General features: G+C 40.4%; 1 protein-coding gene across 1 annotated transcript in view; it reads left to right on the forward strand.

Annotated features, from left to right (window-relative positions):
- Window positions 1-8,528: 8,528 nt before the first annotated feature.
- slc17a7b (solute carrier family 17 member 7b) overlaps window positions 8,529-23,940 on the forward strand; it is a 28,221-nt gene continuing 12,809 nt past the window's right edge. Inside the window, exons 1-7 of the mRNA XM_082183468.1 lie at window positions 8,529-8,614; window positions 13,320-13,572; window positions 16,347-16,465; window positions 16,705-16,819; window positions 17,039-17,126; window positions 17,349-17,435; window positions 23,769-23,911. Of these exons, the coding sequence (XP_082039594.1) occupies window positions 8,553-8,614; window positions 13,320-13,572; window positions 16,347-16,465; window positions 16,705-16,819; window positions 17,039-17,126; window positions 17,349-17,435; window positions 23,769-23,911 (867 nt within the window). The 5' untranslated portion in view covers window positions 8,529-8,552. The remainder of the gene's footprint in view (window positions 8,615-13,319; window positions 13,573-16,346; window positions 16,466-16,704; window positions 16,820-17,038; window positions 17,127-17,348; window positions 17,436-23,768; window positions 23,912-23,940) is intronic.

Consider the following 23,940-nt stretch of genomic DNA (forward strand, 5'->3'; position numbering starts at 1 on the left):
TGAGATTTGTTTTTTGTCCTGTAAAGGCTAATTATGTGCATGAAGATGTGTGTGTGTGTGTGTGTGTGTGTGTGTGTGTGTGTGTGTGTGTGTGTGTGTGTTTGTTTGTTTGTGTATATATATGTGTGTGTGTGTGTGTTTGTGTATATATATATGTGTGTGTGTGTGTGTGTGTGTGTATACAGTACAGGCCAAAAGTTTAGACACATTACTATTTTTAATGTTTTTGAAAGAAGTTTCTTCTGCTCATCAAGCCTGCATTTATTTGATCAAAAATACAGAAAAAAATGTAATATTGTGATATATTATTAGAATTTAAAATAATTGGTTTTCAATTTATTATACTTTAAATTATCATTTATTTCTGTGATGCAAAGCTGAATTTTCAGGATCATTACTCCAGTCTTCGGTGTCACATGATCCTTTAGAAATCATTCTAATATGATGATTCATTATCAAAGTTGGAAACAGTTCTGCTGCTTAATATTTTTTCATAACCTGTGATACTTTTTTAGGATACTTTGATGGATAAAAAGTAAAGAGAGAAAAAAAAAAAAGCAAATGTTTTAAAAATAGAAATCTTTTGTAACAGCAATATACACTGGTCAGTAATTTGGGGTCAGTCAATTTTTTTCTTTCTTTTTTTGAAATCAATACTTTTATTCAGCAAGGATGTGTTACATTGATAAAAAGTGATAGTAAAGAAGATTTATACTATTAGAAAATATTTTTTTATTTTGAATAAACCAATTATTTTAAATTGTAATAATATATCACAATATTACATTTTTTTCTGTATTTTTTATCAAATAAATGCAGGCTTGATGAGCAGAAGAAACTTCTTTCAAAAACATAAAAAATAGTAATGTGTCCAAACTTTTGGCCTGTACTGTATTTGTGTGTGTGTGTATGTGTGTGTGTGTGTGTGTGTGTGTGTGTGTGTATATGTATGTGTGTGAGTATATATATAATGTGTATGTGTGTGTATATATGTGTGTGTGTGTATATGTATGTGTGTATATGTATGTGTGTGTGTGTGTATATGTATGTGTGTGTGTGTGTATATATATGTATGTGTGTGTGTGTGTGTGTGTGTGTGTGTGTGTGTGTGTGTGTGTATATATATATGTGTGTGTATATGTATGTGTGCGTGTATGTATGCATGTGTGTGTGTGTGTATGTGTGTATGCGTATGTATGTGTGTATGTGTGCGTGTATGTATGCATGTATGTGTGTGTGTGTGTGTGTGTGTGTGTGTGTGTGTGTATGTGTATATATGTGTGTGTATATGTATGTGTGCGTGTATGTATGCATGTATGTGTGTGTGTATGTGTGTGTGTGTGTGTGTGTGTGTGTGTGTGTGTATGTGTGTGTGTGTGTGTGTGTGTGTGTGTGTGTGTGTGTGTGTGTGTGTGTATGTATGTGTGTGTGTGTGTGTGTGTGTGTGTGTGTGTGTGTGTGTGTGTGTGTGTGTATGCGTATGTATGTGTGCGTGTATGTATGCATGTATGTGTGTGTGTGTGTGTGTGTGTGTGTGTGTGTGTGTGTGTGTGTGTGTGTGTGTGTGTATGTGTATATATGTGTGTGTATATGTATGTGTGCGTGTATGTATGCATGTATGTGTGTGTGTGTGTGTGTGTGTGTATGCATGTATGTGTGTGTGTGCGTGTATGCATGCATGTATGTGTGAGTGTGTGTATGCGTATGTATGTGTGTGTGTGTGTGTGTGTGTATTCTACAGTCCTCTCTAGTCTGTTTTTGTGCTGCTCGTTGATGTGCAGTCGTCGTGGCGTGTGTGAGAGCTCAATGATCCTGGGACTTTGGTTGTCATGGTGTGAATCTCCACCCTGGAAAGAGAAGATCCACAAACAAAGTGATGCTCAGCACAGCTGAAAGACTGGAGAATCACTGGAGGAGAAAAGTTCATAAAGACTGAGATCAGAAACCCAGTGGAAGGTATGTAAAAGAAGACATCTTTAGCATGTTGTTGACCTGCTGTTCCTGAGATCTGCGTCTTGCTGTGAACTCTAGAATTATGTGTTTATTTTGATTTATTAGTTGAGTTGATCAGGATATAAATGTGCAGAATGCTCATGTAAACCTGCAGCTGAAGAACTTTATTTCATCCTGACCTCTTCACATCAGATCAGGCCAGAGCTTCAGTCCATTCTACACCCGGAGGGATCTTGTTTACTTGTGCACTGGTTTGAGGATTCTCAATTAATACAAAGAACACGTTTAATCTGCACATGATCCTAAGTCCAAATTTAGTGCTGATAGTTTAATATTTTTATGTAAATTGAATTGTAAGATATAAGAATATAGGTCTGGAATGCATTAGAAGCGGCTCTCGCATCTGGATTGATTTCATTGCCTTTCAAACTGAATTATTATAATTTCTTTGTTGTTTTACCAAATGTAATAATCCTGATGACAAACCCGCAGAAGTGTTTTTTTTAAAAAAATATCTAATCAGCTGGCACAACTTACCCCAACACACCGTCTAAGTTGTCTTCTGTCAAGGAGAAATTTTAAATAAAACAAAATCTATATTTTAACCTGCTTTGAACTGAAATGAAAGTGTCTATAGCATAAATGACGAATAAATGATGCGCATAATTCATAAACTAGCCAAGATGATTTAGCCTAATTATATGAATATTTGAATAGTGAATGTTTAAAGTTTAAAAATAAAACGTGTAATGTTTTGTAACAATTTGTAATGATGTTTGTAGTCGAATTTCTAGTTTATGGAGGCAAATGGTGTCAAAAAAAGGCAAAAATGTGTCTCAGCTCGAATCTCATGTGCATCTCTCAATAACAAGATATGATCGGCCTTTTCTGAACATGAGTTCAGCGCTGGATTTAGATCTGAAGCACAAATCACTACCTAAAAAATCTTTTATGAATGCTATACAAATTATTCAGTTGAATTGAGTGCATGTCTTTCTGAAATATATATAGGCTATATAGTACCAGTCAAAAGTTTGGAAACGTTATTGTTTGTTGTTGAAAGAAGTCTCTTATGCTCAAGGCTGCATTTATTTGATGATAAATGCAGAAAAACTGTAAATATTATTACAATTTAAAACAATGGTTTTCTATATAATATACTGTATATATTAAAATATAATTTATTCCAGTGATCAAAGCTGAATTTTCAGCATCATTACTCCAGTCTTCAGTGTCACATGATCCTTCAGAAATCATTCTAATATGATGATTTGATACTCAGTTATTGTCAATGATATTGTGCTGTTATTATGTGAGCTACAAAAGGAAAGGAAATCGAATAATCATGCGAACTCATCGGGATGAACTGAGACTGAGTCCCACAGGAGAATGAAACTGAATGCTGTTCTGCTCACGGCCACTAGAGGACACTGAAGAATTCTGGATGATAAACGGATTTTCTCTCATTAGTGCTTCATTATCATCTGTGTCAGGATCTAACTAGTTATTTTTTATAAACAAATGACATTTGTTTGTTTGTTCTAATGATTCTCTCTCTGTGTGCAGGATGCTCAAGTGGACTCTGGTGCTGCTGTGTGTGAGTGTGTGTTTGGGTCAGAATCAAATCAACACCGACCCGGCAGAAGAAGCAGGACTGACCTCTGATCAGCATGACCACATCACACTGAGACAAGCCTGTAAGACACACACACACACACGCACGCACGCACGCACGCACACACACACACACACACAAAACTATCATCTGATGCGTGTTTGTTCTCAAAGATTTCATTATGACCACCTAGATGCTATTTTATTTTATTTCATTCCATTATTTCACTTTATTATTTTATGTTATTATGTTTTTTACATTTTATGGTCTGGTCTGGTCCAGATACACACTGTGTGTGTGTTTTCTTCTGACAGATGCTCATTTGACGATGAACAACAACAAGCTGGCCGTGTTCATCGCTGCTGCTGTAGGAACTCTGACGCTGATGGCTGTGGTTTACTGCATCTACAACCAGTTCTACAACAAAAACATTTATTCACACACTCAGCTGCTTGAATCTGGTACACACACACACACACACGCACGCACGCACACACACGCACGCACACACACACACACACACACACACACACACACACACACACACACACACACACACACACACACACGCACGCACACACACGCACACACACACACACACACACACACACACACACACACACACACACACACACACACACACACACACACACTACTTAGATCCCAGATATAAAGTACACAAAATAAAATCATAGCACACAATGACATTACAAAACATATACATTTTTCCAAATCTTAGACTTTTTAGAGACCTTGTTTTAGATGGTGACACTAATCCGTCACGGTGCAACAAGCACTTAAAAAAACTTGATTATAAAATAGAATTATCATAATAATTGTCATTTGAATTGATTCTCTATTGCAAAGTATAGATAAAACATTTAATCTAATTTTAAAATGATTATTTCACCTAAAGGTTGTGTGTGCTTTTTAATGTTTATTTGCGTACATTAACTATTCTTTCAGTGGCTCCAGGTAGATGAATAATATATAATGCACATAATTAATAATACACACATAATGATGAGTTTGTAATCTGTGTGGTTCTCAGATATCGCTCTGGATCTGAGCAGCTCGTCCTCGTCTGTGTTTTCTGGTTATGTGATGGAGGGATGGATGCAGCAGAGGATTGAGAAAGGTGGAGGAGGGAGTTACGGATCTCTCTCTGACACTCCTTCAATAATCACTCTCCCTCCTCCTCTTTCACCACCTCAGCGAGCGTCTCCCTTTCACTCGCTCTCTCTGTCCCGAACGCCGCCTCTGAGGACCATCTCAGCCCAGGATCTGGAGAAGAGCTTCCTCTGAGCCGTGTGTGTGTGTGTGTTCTCCCTTTCACTCGCTCTCTCTGTCCCGAACCCCGCCTCTGAGGACTCATCTCAGCCCAGGATCTGGAGAAGAGCTTCCTCTGAGCCCGTGTGTGTGTGTGTGTGTGTGTGTGTGCGTGTGTGTGTGTGTGTTCTCCCTTTCACTCGCTCTCTCTGTCCCGAACGCCGCCTCTGAGGACCATCTCAGCCCAGGATCTGGAGAAGAGCTTCCTCTGAGCCCGTGTGTGTGTGTGTGTGTGTGTGTGTGTGTGTGTGTGTGTGTGTGTGTGTGTGTGTGTGTGTGCGTGTGTGTTCTCCCTTTCACTCGCTCTCTCTGTCCCGAACGCCGCCTCTGAGGACCATCTCAGCCCAGGATCTGGAGAAGAGCTTCCTCTGAGCCTGTGTGTGTGTGTGTGTGTGTGTGTGTGTGTTCTCCCCTTCTTTCGCTCTCTCTGTCCCGAACGCCGCCTCTGAGGACTCAGCTCAGCCCAGGATCTGGAGAAGAGCTTCCTCTGAGCCTGTGTGTGTGTGTGTGTGTGTGTGTGTGTGTGTGTGTGTGTGTGTGTGTGTGTGTGTGTGTGTGTGTGTGTGTGTGTGTGTGTGTGTGTGTGTGTGTGTGTGTGTGTTCTCCCCTTCATTCGCTCTCTCTGTCCCGAACGCCGCCTCTGAGGACTCAGCCCAGGATCTGAGCCTGTGTGTGTGTGTGTGTGTGTGTGTGTGTGTGTGTGTGTGTGTGTGAGAGAGAGAGAGAGAGGGTTCATTTTACATCTGTATGCAAAAGTGACGTGACCTCTGACACATTATACGGCTTCTATAACCTCTGCTGCAAACATTTAAACTTGACTACCCTCTTCAGATTTCAGCTCAGGGCTGCTGTTATTGTGCTGAATGTAACATTCTTTAAAGATTTAATGATACACATGTTCTATTCTATTCTATTGTTCACTTCTCTTGTGTGTTCTGTTCATTTTCTTTGCTATTAATATATTTTTTTTTACATTGCTTAAAGATGTTGTGAATAGAACGCTATTCTCTGCTGTTGTTCACCTCTTCTTTATATTCTCTTCATTTATTTTCTATATTCTATTGTTCACTGATGTCCTCTCTAGTCTGTTATATTCTATTAATTTCTGTTCTGTTGTTTTCGGTCCTATTCTATTTATTTCCTTTGCTATTAATATACAGAATATACGATTTTGTGATTGTAAAGCTCTATTCTATTCTTTAAAAATGTAATTATTTGAATAGCATGAACTGGAATGGAATGGAATTCAAATGGAATAGAGTTCAAATGACCAGAACAGGATCTGGCTCAGCTGCATCTGCTCTTGTAGGAAACAATATTTGGTATCACTTCACATTAAGGTTCATTTGGTTAACAATAGTTAATGCATCAGGCATCATGAAATAACACAATTTTAAGATAACACAAGATTAATATTTGACATAAGTTGTATAAATTAACATGAATGTATTTTTAAATAAATGAATTATCAGTGGATGATAATGTCCACTAACATTAAACACTTTGGAGTCTGAATTATTTATTATTATTATTGTTTATCATCAATTTAATATGTCGTTTCTGAATAAAACAATCACTTTCTTTAAAAATTTTTTGTTATCATCTTTGTTTAGCTGTTTATTTATTTTTTAAGAAAATATTGGCCTTTAGCTTCAATTACGACCTAGATCAGTTCTCTAATATTGGAAACATGTTTTGTTTACTTGTAATTACTCAGTAAATGTAAAATGATCGTTGTTTGCTCAGGACTAGGGAATAGTGACCACATTTTAAACAGAAATATGTCTCTGGATCAACATTACTGACAGACAATCACATTTTAGGGACAACGTTAAACTCCCTGTTCGGGTTGATTTCGGAATGTTGTTCCAGGACCAACAAAACATCCCGTCCTATTTGGCGCATTCACAGCTCGGGTTCTTGAGTTGTTTGCAGTGGCATATTGTGTCCACTAAGTGTGTCTCGCATCTTATTTGCCTTGTGGATTAAAATTAGACAGCTAGTGTGCGTGTATGCCAGAGTTAGGGATCGGGGCCCGATCTCACACACACACACACACACACACACACACACACACACACACACACACACACACACACACACACACACACACACACACACACACACACAGAGGGAGGGTTTAAGTCGTGTGAGCACGCCGGCTCTTCACTCTTACAGATTTACTCTAAGCTCATTTCAGCACCTTGGACAGTGACACACATTGACACCAGACCTCCATGTTCATTACAACCCCAAAACACAACCACTGCGTGTCTAGTTAAACTAGTCAAACTGTTTCTCCGAGTCTAACAACATATCGTTGCAAATAAAGTTTAGACACTTAATGCTGGTTTCATTGTCTTGTACCCCTGGCTTTTCTCCAAGAATTGATCCACCGGTATTCCTTTGGGAGTGTCATTCCAGGAATTATGTTTGAGGCACCGGACGTGGAATTATGTATAAGGCATCCACACCAGTTTTGTTGTCTGCCACTTTAAATGCTCGCGCTCAGAATGGATTTTGATTGGCTGTCAATGTTTTTTATTGTTCATAAGGGGGATTTTTTTTTTTTTTTTCAGTAAAAACTATTTTGTTTCTTTGTGTCTTTATCGTTGTGGTGTGGACTTAATGTTTCTCATAGAATGAAGGCCCTTTCACACTAAAAACGATAACTATGATAATATTGCCAGCCACACAAACACTTATTAGCCTATAAGCACATCCTGCAGGTATGTATTTTGCGCTTTAAATGCTCAAGCAGGAGAGATTCTGATTGGCTATTATCGGCTGGAAAAAAATCGTTTTGAAAGTAATTCCAACCATATCGTTCCTGTAGTTATCGTTATAGTTGTGGTGTGGACTCTTAATTCTTTTAAATTTACAACGATTTTTACAATTACATTTTGTAATGTTATCGTAACACCGTGCCCTAAAGTACACGCGACGCGCGTTAAAAGGTATATTTTCCATGTTAATCAGAGTTTTTGTCCTAACCGGCCGCGACGGCGACACGCCGTCTATTTTTCTGCGACGTCGCGGCTGGAACAACAAACACAAAGTGTGGCAGTGATAATCTCACACCGTGTCCTAACCAGACGCGATGTGATAAGATTCCAGCGACAAATAATTTGTCTGTCCACACTAGACGCGTCGCAACTGCGAGATGCGTCAAAATCAATCAAAAACCCACAGCCAATCAGAACAGCGTGTGGGCGGAGTCTCGCGGCAAGAAAATGGATAAGTATCAAATTCACAAATATTACACTATTTAACCATTATTAAAAATACATAGGCTACTGAGTTACTAAAACAATCTTTGTCAAAGAATACACTTGTTTGTTCACAGTTTGAACATTTAATTTTAAGATCTGAGGTGAACTATCCATTATTGCTTTTAAAGCTACAAAGCTGGAGCACTAAATGATATTCAAAGTCACATTGCATGCTTTTAACATTAAACAAAGCACATAATATGTGTGTGTGTGTTGGTGTGTGTGTATGGGTGCATGCGCGCCCGTGTGTCTGTGCGAGGGAGAGTATTAGCGTGTGTGTGTGTGTGTGTGTGTGTGTGTGTGTGTGTAAGGGGTAGGTGGGTGAGTGCTTGTGAGAGCAGGAGCGCGCAGATCTCGCCCGGTCCCGCAGTGAGTTGTAGAGGATGGAGGTCCGACCTGAGCGCTTTAAAGCAGCAGCGGCCAAAACACTTGGAAGAATAAACCGGTAAGACGCAAAAATAACTAATTAAAGTTTTAAAGAAATGTCTAAGCCGGTTTATGTGTTCATATTAACAGTTGAATGTCTAATTCTGCGTAGTTAAAGCATTAAAATAGAGCTGAATGAGGTCTAATTCTGATCAAAACTGTTTAGCCAATAGTTGATATTTATCAGAACATGTATTGTAAAGATAAGATGTTGAGATGGAGATGGTGGGATTATAGCATGTGACCTGAGGTACAGGATCGCAAACACGCAATACAGTCATATAGAAGATAAAGACAGGATTTAAGTCCCTCTTTCAGTGCTTTGATGCTTGTTTCAGTGACATTAGACATTGAAGAGATACTCGTTTGTGTAGTTGTTTGTCAAGTGTGTATGTGAGTGTGACTTTATTAACGCGACCAGATTAACTCGACTGGACTCTATTAATAGCGACCCTTGTCCGGTTTGTGTCGTCACATTTCACCTGTCAGGTGACCACTTCCGTTCTGCATCATGGCATCATGTAAAGATGCCCAGGTTTAGAAAAATACACTTGATAGGGGATTTTAGTTTACTTTAAGCGTACTGATCGTTTAAAACACTCCCTGGTAATATAATATAATTTTTTTTGTTGAGTAGTCTGAGTATACTGTTCAATTGTATAGACATATTTGACCTTAATGTAGCCTATAGGCTCATATATGATTAATTTAAATGCATATTTTATAATATCTATGGCATTTTTTTATTATACCCTTTACAGTGGTAGTTACCATATATAATGTCCACATTTTATATTAAATTATTGTTATTATTATATTATCATAGCTGCACTTTTAGGATTTTCTGCATTTATCCTCCCAGTTTTTTTGCAACATATTCACTACCTTATTTTTTGGCAGCTAAACTTGTAAACTTATAATTGAGATTAATTATAAAATAATTTTAAATGAATAATATAAACTTCCCTCACAATGTTCCTGTTATAAATGGGAAAAACAAACAGTATACATTATGTAGTGCGGAAGAACACTTGTAATGCACCTGTAATAGACTTTAGATTGTAATTCAGTGGAAAAGATTTTTTAAAGAGAACTATATTGTGATAAAGCAAAAAGATAATGAACTAAATATGAAATGCTTTCTAAAACAAGCAATCAAGACTTTTGTTTCAGCAGTAAATTGTTAAATATTGTTTTGCAATGAACACTGGTTAAGTATTAATGTGTCAATTAATACTTAATGACATTCAATATTTAATATTATAATCGATTCTTCAATGTCAATGGAATAATTACAGTAATATTGAAGGCATTTGATGCTTTTCTGCATTTATAGTTTCCTGCAAAAGTACAAGTATTTGTATTTATCCCCAAGGGCAAAAAAGTCTTCGTATTTAAATGATATATATGCAGATAAAAATGTTATCCATTTAATCAGTGTTCATACTTTTAAGGATCAAATCAACTTTCATTGATCTGTCACATTAGCATACTGGGAATAACACAATCTCTCTCTCTCTCTCTCTCTCTCTCTCTCTCTCTCTCTCTCTCTCTCTCTCTCTCTCTCTCTCTTTCTCTGGATTTTGAGCGGTCTTTAATGTGTAAATCCAGGCCTGAAATAGATCTCCAACTAACCTGCTGCTAGTTAAATCCTCTCTCTCTCTCTCTCTCTCTCCCACAAGTCATCACGGTCGTCCACGTCACGACTGCTATTACTGGACTGGACAGTGTCATTAAACTGTTAGTTCTTCCTGCACAATGTGAGGATGTTGTTACACATAAACGGCCATTTAAAAGCTCAATTCTCTTACTTGAGTGTGGATTCCTCTGTAATCAGATCAAATGGGATCAACAGGTTATTATATTGGTGAAAACACCCTCCTCGTCTGTGATAGAAACATGTTACCGTCTGCTCTTCTGATGATGCTGTGCATGTGTGGTTGAAACCGTTGTGTGTTTTGTGCTGTACGAGCCTTAAGCAGAGCACTTAACCTCACGTTCCTCCAGCGGACTGAAGCCGTAAGAAGTGTTAGATTAAAAGTGTCTCGCTAGCAGAAAGTCTGGTTCACTTTGCTGCTTATTCTGGACAGATTTAAACGGGAACTGACGTGGACTGATGCATAAAGTGACCGGCAACAGGTCAATTAGTTTTTTTGTGACATTTAGTAAATCTGAAATAACACTGAAATGTGTAAGAATTGAGAGTTTCTGTCCATCCAAAATTAATAAGAAAAATAATAAGAGAATAAATTGAAATATAGGCATAGTTCCTCTGCATAGTGTTATTTTAGTATTATTTCTAGTTTTATAGTATTATTAATATTTCCAGTTAACTTTTATTTTAGTTCTTTCTTTTTAATTTTAGTTAAATTTTAGTTAGGCCTATGCTATAAAATTTTTAGTAAATTTTTTTTTTAATTTCAGTGCTTGAGATTAAACATTCCAGTTTGTTGCCTGAGTTGCCTTTTCATTTTCATCTTATTTTTAATTGAATTGAATTGAATTTATTTGCCATAGTACTGCTACACATCTGAATGACTAAGCCTAAACTGATTGTTTTGTTTGTAAATGGTTTAAATGCATCTAACTGTCCTCAAATACATCAAAATCTCTATTTACCTCTTTAAATGTACACTGTAAAAAACACAATTTTTTTTATTTTTATTTTATTTTATTTTTACAATTGAACACTTTCAGTCACATCAGAATTTCATGTTTAAATCATCGTGTTACTTTGCGTTTCTTTGAAATTATTTGTGAAATTTACTAGCAATTTCTGAGCGCAAATGCTTTCAAAGCATTTTTAGTGTAGATGGGAAATATGGAACTGGATGAACTGATTTAGGAGAACAGAGAGGAAGAATGGATGGATGAAGGGGGAGGGAGAAGAGAGGCAGAAAAAGACTAAAATAGAAGGTTTGATCAATAATTCAGGCTCTGAGGAACATGATTATTTCATCAGCTGCAGTGGTGCTGTAACCTGACGGTAAGAGTCTGTGCTTAACAGTGATGAGAGATTCACATGGATGTTCACTACTGTACCAAAGGCCAGATATTTGACACATCTGATGTGAAATTTTGTGGTCTTTAAGTCAAGCTTATTATTCCTGCTTATGTTTAGGGTTATTGATGTGCCCAAACCTCTAATGGTGATTGTGTGTGTCTTCCTGCTGTGTTTGTCCTCCAAACATGAGCGAGTCCTCAAAACATCGTGCCCTCTTTTTGATGGAATTATTGTGCTGTTACTTCACTAAAGTTGTGTCCCAAATGTGTCACCATACACTGTGCACTACTGTATGTACTCAAACTGTGTAGTAGTGTATGAATTTTATAAGGTCGTTCCCCCTTCGTTACATAATTAAAGCTGTGACAGTCGAGTGCATGACGTATCCAACATTTTTTCAGTTAACGAAGTGCATCATCTGGATTTTTCTATTTGGAAAATTCACTACTCACACTATTTATACTACAAAACGTCATAGAATAGTGCATAGGAATGCAAACTGGGAGTTTTGTCCAGTCAAACACCACTCACAGATTTTTCTGAAGATATTTATGAATATTTAATGTGATTCTGTGAAGGAAACTGCTGCTCTCATAGCGTGTTACTGTGTGTTTAATCTGGATTAGATGTGCCACATCGGTTCATTATGAATGTGAACCGGGAAGCGTTTTACTACTGCCTCTAATTTTTGATTTATGAACATCAGAAAGTTCACAGCATTAAAATGTCTTTAAAAGCGAAACTCTGAGATGTTTCTCCTAAAACTCCTTAGCACAAACACAAACAGATGCATATCAAAATTGTCATACCTTTAGAGTTTAGAGCTATAAATTAATTATGGCTATATGCAAATTAATTATTAATGTGCACTCAAAAATATTTATGCTTCCATTTAAGATGTATGTATTTTGAATTGCAATTTCGATCCATCTGGATTACACAGTTTATCATACATACACTAATAAACTTAATGTGATGCATAGTCAGTCATACATAAACATGTAAGATTTCTGCAATCAAAAAATCATATTATTAACTCTTTTTGATTTTATTTTATTTAAATAATCATATTTTCAGGATGCATTTATTCAAATTTCTTAGAATCAGCATAAATGTGTTCATGGTGAATTATTATTTTTTATTCAGTTGACATGGCTAGCTGTGGAACAAGCAATATTCAGTTAGTTAAAATGTATGAGATTTTATTGATTGATTGATAATAGTAATATGAACCTGGTTATTGCATATTTAACAGTTTATTAGTGCTATTCCAGAATTCTGACCTGTTACTCTTTTCATTTATGTATGACTGACATTACATTTATTAGTTTGTGCTAAAACTGTGTAATGCAAATGGATGAAAATTGTACATGCTGTTCCAATACATCCAGAAAATCTTACATTTAGCCATAATAATTGAGTGTGGAGCAGCTCAGAGCATATCTTGTAAGATTTTGATGAGATACTCTGGTGTCTTGATCAATCTGAGCACATTTTAAGCCTTTATTAAGGTTTGTTTCTCAGGAGACCCTCAGAATCACGAGTCTTCAGGAAAAGCCTCCAGCTCTCTCATTACCGTCCAGGGAGAAAGAAGTGAGATATTAAAGAGATTTTTCTCAGTTGTGTTTCCCGCAGGCAGCTGATCCTGACGTCCCACGGGTTTAGTGGTGTATGAAACAGTTTTAAGAGCATAATGTGTGTTGGTGTGTGTGTTTGTCAGGGTCCTAGAGAAGCGTCAGGAGAATGGCGAGACGATTGAGTTGTCGGCGGAGGGTCGTCCTGAGCTCCAGGAGGAGAAGGATCTTCCGGTTGTGGACTGCACATGTTTCGGCCTTCCCCGACGCTACATCATCGCTATCCTGTCAGGCCTGGGATTCTGCATCTCCTTCGGGATCCGCTGTAACCTCGGTGTGGCCGTGGTTAGCATGGTGAACAACCACACCGTCTATAGAGAAGGCAAGCCATACGTCGTGGTAAGTTGGATTTCATGTGCGACCAAAATTCAGAACTATTTTCACCCTTTCAAGTTTTTCCATGTAAATTTGTCATTGTTCTCAAACCCTTAATGTCACTATATTTCCATTCAAAGTTGCGAATTTTAACGCAAAATTGGAATATCACACAAAACATTTGCGAATAAAACAGCGTTTCCATCCAATGTGTCCAAGAGAACAAAATTGTCACTTCCTGGGAAATTGGCGCAAAATATATGTAATAAAAATGGAAGTTGCTGTAATCGGTGAAGCCACTCTGGCTCTTTATTCCTTCATCATAAATGACTTGCGTTTCAGAGTCCGGATAACTATACGGTTATCCGGACCACACGTGTGTCTTTTAGTCCCATATAGTCCATATAGTCATCCCTGATTGGTCTTAACCCCAGTGACGGGTAGGTTTAGGGGCGGGGTTAGGGGTAGGCCATCGTATGATTGGTCTTAACCCCAGTGACGGGTAGGTTTAGGGGCGGGGTTAGGGGTAGGCCATCGTATGATTGGTCTTAACCCCAGTGACGGGTAGGTTTAGGGGTGGGGTTAGGGGTAGGCCATCGTATGATTGGTCTTAACCCCAGTGGCGAGTAGGTTTAGGGGCGGGGTTAGGGGTAGGCCATCGTATGATTGGTCTTAACCCCAGTGACGGGTAGGTTTAGGGGCGGGGTTAGGGGTAGGCCATCGTATGATTGGTCTTAACCCCAGTGATGGGTAGGTTTAGGGGCGGGGTTAGGGGTAGGCCATCGTGTGGTCCGGATAACCGTATAGTACCCAGAACGGAAATGCATTAGACGCTGTCATGATCTCTTGCGTTCGGATGCTTTTGTTTGGAAACGCAATCATGCGAGACGCTTCGAGGGAATTAGACCAAATCATTCTGATCACAGACCGACCAAACCAACATTTGAGATGCTGTGATGTGATTGGTCCGCTGTTATCCAATCACATTCTCAGTTGAGGCAAAGTGAAGGGAGTTTTTTTGTTGCACATTGAGCGATTAATTATGTAAATGTGTTTCCATCAGTACATTACTAAATGTTGTGATGTTACTTTCATCAAGATGTTGTGTGTCAGTGCAAGAGTCCAGCACTCTGTCAAGTCTCCTCCAGCACATCCCAAACACTTTCAATGAATTTAAAGGACAAGTTCGGTATTTTACACTTAAAGCCCTGTTTTCAGATCATTTCTGATGAAATACAATGGTTAAGATTGAAATTTGGACAAATGCTGCTGGCCCGAGAATTTTCGGTTTCTGTGGTAGCACCCCCCCACCTCCACAATGGTTGCATAGGTGCATATCGTAGTTTTTGTCCAACTCCATTGACTTGTATTGGATGAAAAACTACGATAAAACCTGTTGGAAAGCATCTTTTGCAGCGATTTTTGTGTGAGCATATCAGTGAACACCCCTGACCACTCTGTGAGTTTCACGTCTTTGTAAACGAAAGTTTAATGCGTTTTAGGAAGGATTATTCCAGTGCACCTATGCAACCATTGTGGAGGTGGGGGGGTGCTACCACAGAAACCGAAAATTCTCGGGCCAGCAGCATTTGTCCAAATTTCAATCTTAACCATTGTATTTCATCAGAAACGATCTGAAAACAGGGCTTTAAGTGTAAAATACCGAACTTGTCCTTTAAGCTCTGGATTCATGTGAGGAAATGATTCTTCAAGCTTTTCACAACCATTCTTTCACAATCTGAGCCTGATGAATCTGGATATTATCATCCTGGAATATGAACATGATGTTCTTCATACATGATTGTTTCAGAAATGAAAAGCTAAACACTCCAATTAGAGTTAGAAGAACTGTTGCCAAACAATATAACATGTTAGAAACATAATAATCACTGCAATAATGATCCAATCATAGACTCTTAAGCTTTTGCCTATTTAAATCCAAACAGTGGCTTCTTTTGGCCAGGCAGTGTGTTTCATGTGCATGTCTTCTAATCGGATAAAAAAATGTATCCACCTCAATTGAGTGCTTATGTTTTTATGTGCACTTTTAGATTTTATGCGCCTCCACTGTTTTTTATGCGATATTCCTAAATGAAAAATTAAATAAAATTTCATGTTCATGTTTCATGTACAATTTCCACCCTACTAGATTTTCTGCAATTTTGTCATACATTTTCAAACTCCCCATAGTTGTTCATCAGATCTTTGTGTCCAGATAATCTTGCAATTACGCTGCTCAAATGTTATTTTTAGATATGACAAACCGTTTGTGTATAATGGCTGTATCTCAACAAGACTTTACTCTTTACAGAGAGCACTTTACAAATGTTGACCAATAGGTGGCGCTGACACCTAACTTGTATGTTGTAAATAAAGACTGATTCTGCTCATAATCTTTCAGTTTGGCATACAATCATGTTTGATGCAGAGCATTAGATTTTTTGATGCATTTTAAAAGCAACACTGCTGGTAAATGAAAAACCAAGTGTGCTTGTTACATGCAGCAATGCAACATGACTTATTTTTCATGAGCACTGAGTAAATTATAATGTGATACTTTTAAAAGTAACATTTCCCAACAGTGTTGCATACAATATTGTTACATGACTCTAGTTATTTTGCATTTTGTTTTAGTTTTGCTGAGTGCATGCATCGATTCATTTGGTGTGTTTCATTAATAAAAGCAATATTATAATTTAAGGCAATGCAATCGTGTTATTGGAGGATTTCAGTATTGTTTTATGCATTATGTTGTAATTTGTTGATTATATTAAGTGTAGAAAGTTTGTGTGTTTCAGAAAGCTCAGTTCACCTGGGACCCAGAGACAGTAGGAATGATTCACGGATCATTTTTTTGGGGATATATTGTCACTCAGATTCCAGGAGGCTTTATCTGTCAGAAGTTTGCAGCCAACCGGTCAGTCATGCAGTCTTTAAACCACAGCGAACAGACACACACACACACACACACACACACACACACACACACACACACACACACACACACACACACACACACACACACACACACACACACACACACACACACACACACACACACACACACACACACACACACACACACACACACACACACACACACACACACACACACACTGTTGATGCAGTAGATGTTTCTCTCTCTCTGTTTCTCAGAGTGTTTGGCTTTGCAGTCGTGTCCACATCTATCCTGAACATGTTGATTCCCTCGGCAGCACGGATGCACTTCGGCGCTGTGATTTTTGTGAGGATACTACAGGGGCTGGTGGAGGTAAAAAAAAAGGAAAAAGATATATATATATATATATATCATAACTTAGTTTTTCCCATGAGAAACACAAATTATATGACATATTACTTTTAAAAGTAACATTCCCCAACAGTGTCACATGACCTCTGCATGTTCATCCGGGTATTGTGTAACTGAAGCACAGTATTGCTCTGGTTACAGTTTATGACTTCATCTACTGTTATTGTCATTTCTGCCCAGGGTGTATCTTACCCAGCATGCCACGGGATCTGGGCCAAATGGGCCCCGCCTCTGGAAAGAAGCCGATTGGCCACAACAGCGTTCTGTGGTGAGGTCATTATTTTTGGATAACCCCCCCCCATCCCATTCAGTGTTTTATTCAATAAATAAAACAATAAATATGAAAATTATGATTAATATTATAATTAATATCATTAATATTGTTTTTTTTTACTATAATTTTCATTTAATATTTAATATTTTTAATGAATACATGTATAGTTTGCATAGATGTATGTAGAGTGTATATGTGATTTGTTGTGTTTCTCAGGCTCATACGCGGGCGCTGTGATAGCCATGCCGTTAGCTGGAATTCTGGTTCAGTATTCAGGCTGGCCCTCGGTCTTCTACGTATATGGTGAGAAACACACACACACACACACACACACACACACACACACACACACACACACACACACACACACGCAAAACGGAGCGTCTAACAGAAAAGTTCTGACTGCTGACTGAACATTGGTCAGTGAGCGTCTCCCGCTCGGCGCTGTCAGCAGATTTAACTCCGCACAGCTAAATAAAACAGGCTGGAGGCAGACTAATAATTAATATTTCTGATGTAAATATTTCTGTGAAACGTGTAAAGTTGCACAGAAGAAAGCCCAATAGGACCTGCCCTGTACAGTTTAAGAATCTGTAGCCATAGTAGAGGACTATTATTTTGTTGAGCAGACCTGACCTGAGCGACAACTGATGACGTCACATGCTCAGATTTGCTTGACCAATCGGCGGAAGGGGGCGTGTCAGGCCGCCCACATGTGGAAAACGAATTTTGAAGTCATTTATTCGTTTTTTACCTGTGAAACTAAAAAACGAAAACTCAAGCCGAAATCTCGTTTTTTCGTTTTTTTGAAAAAACGAAAAAACGAATAAAGGAGCCGTTTTCTCGTTTCTGCTTATTTCATTTCAAATTGGAAAACAAACTATCAAAACGTACACGGACCGTCGCCAGTGTTTCAGTGTGTGTCGCAAGTGTTTCAGTGTGTGTCGCAAGTGTTTCAGTGTGTGTCGCAAGTGTTTCAGTGTGTGTCGCAAGTGTTTCAGTGTGTGTCCCAAGTGTTTCAGTGTGTTTCGCAAGTGTTTCAGTGTGTGTCGCCAGTGTTTCAGTGTGTGTCGCAAGTGTTTCAGTGTGTTTCGCAAGTGTTTCAGTGTGTGTCGCCAGTGTTTCAGTGTGAGTCGCAAGTGTTTCAGTGTGTGTCGCAAGTGTTTCAGTGTGTGTCGCAAGTGTTTCAGTGTGTGTCGCAAGTGTTTCAGTGTGTGTTGCAAGTGTTTCAGTGTGTGTCCCAAGTGTTTCAGTGTGTTTCGCAAGTGTTTCAGTGTGTGTCGCAAGTGTTTCAGTGTGTGTCGCAAGTGTTTCAGTGTGTGTCGCAAGTGTTTCAGTGTGTGTCCCAAGTGTTTCAGTGTGTTTCGCAAGTGTTTCAGTGTGTGTCGCCAGTGTTTCAGTGTGAGTCGCAAGTGTTTCAGTGTGTGTCGCAAGTGTTTCAGTGTGTGTCGCAAGTGTTTCAGTGTGTTTCGCAAGTGTTTCAGTGTGTGTCGCCAGTGTTTCAGTGTGAGTCGCAAGTGTTTCAGTGTGTGTCGCAAGTGTTTCAGTGTGTGTCGCAAGTGTTTCAGTGTGTGTCGCAAGTGTTTCAGTGTGTGTCGCAAGTGTTTCAGTGTGTTTCGCAAGTGTTTCAGTGTGTGTCGCAAGTGTTTCAGTGTGTGTCGCAAGTGTTTCAGTGTGTTTCGCAAGTGTTTCAGTGTGTGTCGCAAGTGTTTCAGTGTGTTTCGCAAGTGTTTCAGTGTGTTTCGCAAGTGTTTCAGTGTGTCCCAAGTGTTTCAGTGTGTTTCGCAAGTGTTTCAGTGTGTGTCGCAAGTGTTTCAGTGTGTTTCGCAAGTGTTTCAGTGTGTGTCGCAAGTGTTTCAGTGTGTTTCGCAAGTGTTTCAGTGTGTTTCGCAAGTGTTTCAGTGTGTCCCAAGTGTTTCAGTGTGTTTCGCAAGTGTTTCAGTGTGTTTCGCAAGTGTTTCAGTGTGTCGCAAGTGTTTCTGTGTGTTTCGCAAGTGTTTCAGTGTGTTTCGCAAGTGTTTCAGTGTGTGTCGCCAGTGTTTCAGTGTGAGTCGCAAGTGTTTCAGTGTGTGTCGCAAGTGTTTCAGTGTGTGTCGCAAGTGTTTCAGTGTGTGTCGCAAGTGTTTCAGTGTGTGTCGCAAGTGTTTCAGTGTGTTTCGTCCCATACGGCCTCCCATACACTAATGTTGAGGCATGATGCTCATCTGTTGGTGTTGTACATGTGTTCAGAGTTCTTCTCTCCATCTCTCTTCTCTCCATCTCTCTACTCTCTTCTCTCCATCTCTCTTCTCTCTTCTCTCCGTCTCTCTTCTCTCCATCTCTCTACTCTCTTCTCTCCGTCTCTCTTCTCTCCATCTCTCTACTCTCTTCTCTCCATCTCTCTTCTCTCCATATCTCTTCTCTCCATATTTCTTCTCTCCATATCTCTTCTCTCCGTCTCTCTTCTCTCCATCTCTCTACTCTCTTCTCTCCATCTCTCTTCTCTCCATATCTCTTCTCTCCGTCTCTCTTCTCTACATCTCTCTACTCTCTTCTCTCCGTCTCTCTTCTCTCCATCTCTCTACTCTCTTCTCTCCGTCTCTCTTCTCTCCATCTCTCTACTCTCTTCTCTCCATATTTCTTCTCTCCGTCTCTCTTCCCTCCATCTCTCTACTCTCTTCTCTCCGTCTCTCCTCTCCATCTCTCTACTCTCTTCTCTCCGTCTCTCTTCTCTCCATATCTCTTCTCTCCGTCTCTCTTCTCTCCATCTCTCTACTCTCTTCTCTCCGTCTCTCTTCTCTCCATCTCTCTACTCTCTTCTCTCCATATTTCTTCTCTCCGTCTCTCTTCCCTCCGTCTCTCTACTCTCTTCTCTCCGTCTCTCTTCTCTCCATCTCTCTACTCTCTTCTCTCCGTCTCTCTTCTCTCCATATCTCTTCTCTCCGTCTCTCTTCTCTCCATCTCTCTACTCTCTTCTCTCCGTCTCTCTTCTCTCCATCTCTCTACTCTCTTCTCTCCATATTTCTTCTCTCCGTCTCTCTTCCCTCCATCTCTCTACTCTCTTCTCTCCGTCTCTCCTCTCCATCTCTCTACTCTCTTCTCTCCGTCTCTCTTCTCTCCATATCTCTTCTCTCCATCTCTCTACTCTCTTCTCTCCGTCTCTCTTCTCTCCGTCTCTCTTCTCTCCATCTCTCCATCTCTCTGTTCTCTCCATATCTCTTCTCTCCGTCTCTCTACTCTCTTCTCTCCGTCTCTCTTCTCTCCGTCTCTCTGTTCTCTCCATATCTCTTCTCTCCGTCTCTCTACTCTCTTCTCTCCGTCTCTCTTCTCTCCGTCTCTCTTTTCTCCGTCTCTCTTCTCTCCATCTCTCTGTTCTCTCCATCTCTCTGTTCTCTCCATATCTCTTCTCTCCGTCTCTCTTCTCTCCGTCTCTCTTCTCTCCATCTCTCTACTCTCTTCTCTCCGTCTCTCTTCTCTCCATATCTCTACTCTCCGTCTCTCTTCTCTCCATCTCTCTACTCTCTTCTCTCCGTCTCTCTTCTCTCCGTCTCTCTTCTCTCCATCTCTCCATCTCTCTGTTCTCTCCATATCTCTTCTCTCCGTCTCTCTACTCTCTTCTCTCCGTCTCTCTTCTCTCCGTCTCTCTGTTCTCTCCATATCTCCATATCTCTTCTCTCCGTCTCTCTGTTCTCTCCGTCTCTCTTTTCTCCGTCTCTCTTCTCTCCATCTCTCTGTTCTCTCCATCTCTCTCTTCTCTCCGTCTCTCTGTTCTCTCCATATCTCTTCTCTCCGTCTCTCTTCTCTCCGTCTCTCTTTTCTCCGTCTCTCTTCTCTCCATCTCTCTGTTCTCTCCATATCTCTTCTCTCCGTCTCTCTTCTCTCCATCTCTCTTCTCTCCATATCTCTACTCTCTACTCTCTTCTCTCCGTCTCTCTTCTCTCCGTCTCTCTTCTCTCCATCTCTCTACTCTCTTCTCTCCGTCTCTCTACTCTCCATCTCTCTACTCTCTTCTCTCCATCTCTCTTCTCTCCATCTCTCTGTTCTCTCCATCTCTCTCTTCTCTCCGTCTCTCTGTTCTCTCCATATCTCTTCTCTCCGTCTCTCTTCTCTCCGTCTCTCTTTTCTCCGTCTCTCTTCTCTCCATCTCTCTGTTCTCTCCATCTCTCTGTTCTCTCCATATCTCTTCTCTCCGTCTCTCTTCTCTCCATCTCTCTTCTCTCCATATCTCTACTCTCTACTCTCTTCTCTCCGTCTCTCTTCTCTCCGTCTCTCTTCTCTCCATCTCTCTACTCTCTTCTCTCCATCTCTCTACTCTCCATCTCTCTACTCTTTTCTCTCCATCTCTCTTCTCTCCATCTCTCTACTCTCCATCTCTCTACTCTCTTCTCTCCATCTCTCTTCTCTCCATATCTCTACTCTCTTCTCTCCGTCTCTCTTCTCTCCGTCTCTCTTCTCTCCGTCTCTCTTCTCTCCATCTCTCTACTCTCTTCTCTCCGTCTCTCTTCTCTCCATCTCTCTGTTCTCTCCATATCTCTTCTCTCCGTCTCTCTTCTCTCCATCTCTCTTCTCTCCATATCTCTACTCTCTACTCTCTTCTCTCCATCTCTCTTCTCTCCATCTCTCTACTCTCCGTCTCTCTACTCTCCATCTCTCTACTCTCTTCTCTCCATCTCTCTACTCTCCATCTCTCTACTCTCCGTCTCTCTACTCTCCATCTCTCTACTCTCTTCTCTCCATCTCTCTACTCTCCATCTCTCTACTCTCCATCTCTCTGTTCTCTCCATCTCTCTGTTCTCTCCATATCTCTTCTCTCCGTCTCTCTTCTCTCCATCTCTCCTCTCCATATCTCTACTCTCTACTCTCTTCTCTCCGTCTCTCTTCTCTCCATCTCTCTACTCTCTTCTCTCCATCTCTCTACTCTCCATCTCTCTACTCTTTTCTCTCCATCTCTCTTCTCTCCATCTCTCTACTCTCCATCTCTCTACTCTCTTCTCTCCATCTCTCTTCTCTCCATATCTCTACTCTCTTCTCTCCGTCTCTCTTCTCTCCGTCTCTCTTCTCTCCATCTCTCTACTCTCTTCTCTCCGTCTCTCTTCTCTCCATCTCTCTGTTCTCTCCATATCTCTTCTCTCCGTCTCTCTTCTCTCCATCTCTCTTCTCTCCATATCTCTACTCTCTACTCTCTACTCTCTTCTCTCCATCTCTCTTCTCTCCATCTCTCTACTCTCCGTCTCTCTACTCTCCATCTCTCTACTCTCTTCTCTCCATCTCTCTACTCTCCATCTCTCTACTCTCCATCTCTCTACTCTCTTCTCTCCGTCTCTCTTCTCTCCATCTCTCTACTCTCTTCTCTCCGTCTCTCTTCTCTCCGTCTCTCTTCTTTCCGTCTCTCTTCTCTCCATCTCTCTGTTCTCTCCATCTCTCTGTTCTCTCCATATCTCTTCTCTCCGTCTCTCTTCTCTCCATATCTCTACTCTCTACTCTCTTCTCTCCGTCTCTCTTCTCTCCGTCTCTCTTCTCTCCATCTCTCTACTCTCCGTCTCTCTACTCTCCATCTCTCTACTCTCTTCTCTCCATCTCTCTACTCTCCATCTCTCTACTCTCCATCTCTCTACTCTCTTCTCTCCGTCTCTCTTCTCTCCATCTCTCTACTCTCTTCTCTCCGTCTCTCTTCTCTCCGTCTCTCTTCTTTCCGTCTCTCTTCTCTCCATCTCTCTGTTCTCTCCATCTCTCTGTTCTCTCCATATCTCTTCTCTCCGTCTCTCTTCTCTCCATCTCTCTGTTCCCTCCATATCTCTTCTCTCCATCTCTCTGTTCTCTCTACTCTCTTCTCTCCGTCTCTCTTCTCTCCGTCTCTCTTCTCTCCGTCTCTCTTCTCTCCGTCTCTCTGTTCTCTCCATCTCTCTCTTCTCTCCATCTCTCTGTTCTCTCCATATCTCTTCTCTCCGTCTCTCTTCTCTCCATCTCTCTGTCTCTGTTCTCTCCATCTCTCTTCTCTTCATCTCTCTTCTCTCCATCTCTGTTCTCTCCATCTCTCTGTTCTCTCCATATCTCTTCTCTCTGTCTCTCTTCTCTCCATCTCTCTGTTCTCTCCATCTCTCTGTTCTCTCCATATCTCTTCTCTCCGTCTCTCTTCTCTCCATCTCTCTGTTCTCTCCATCTCTCTGTTCTCTCCATATCTCTTCTCTCCGTCTCTCTTCTCTCCATCTCTCTGTTCTCTCCATCTCTCTGTTCTCTCCATATCTCTTCTCTCTGTCTCTCTTCTCTCCATCTCTCTGTTCTCTCCATATCTCTACTCTCTTCTCTCCGTCTCTCTTCTCTCCATCTCTCTTTTCTCCATCTCTCTACTCTCCATCTCTCTACTCTCTTCTCTCCATCTCTCTACTCTCTTCTCTCCGTCTCTCTACTCTCCATCTCTCTACTCTCTTCTCTCCATCTCTCTTCTCTCCGTCTCTCTTCTCTCCGTCTCTCTTCTCTCCGTCTCTCTACTCTCCATCTCTCTACTCTCTTCTCTCCATCTCTCTTCTCTCTTCTCTCCATCTCTCTTCTCTCCGTCTCTCTTCTCTCCGTCTCTCTACTCTCCGTCTCTCTACTCTCTTCTCTCCGTCTCTCTCTTCTCTCCATCTCTCTCTCTTCTCTCCATCTCTCTGGCTGCAGGTAGTTTTGGGATCTGCTGGTATTTGTTCTGGATTCTGGTGTCCTACGAGAGTCCGGCGGCTCATCCGACCATCACGGCGGAGGAGAGGAAGTACATTGAGGATGCCATTGGGGAATCAGCTGGACTCATGAACCCACTGACGGTACGAACACACACGAGCGCATGTTTAAA

The sequence above is a fragment of the Leuciscus leuciscus genome (assembly GCF_965113295.1).
Source record: "Leuciscus leuciscus genome assembly, chromosome: 11".
Taxonomy (NCBI): domain Eukaryota; kingdom Metazoa; phylum Chordata; class Actinopteri; order Cypriniformes; family Leuciscidae; genus Leuciscus; species Leuciscus leuciscus.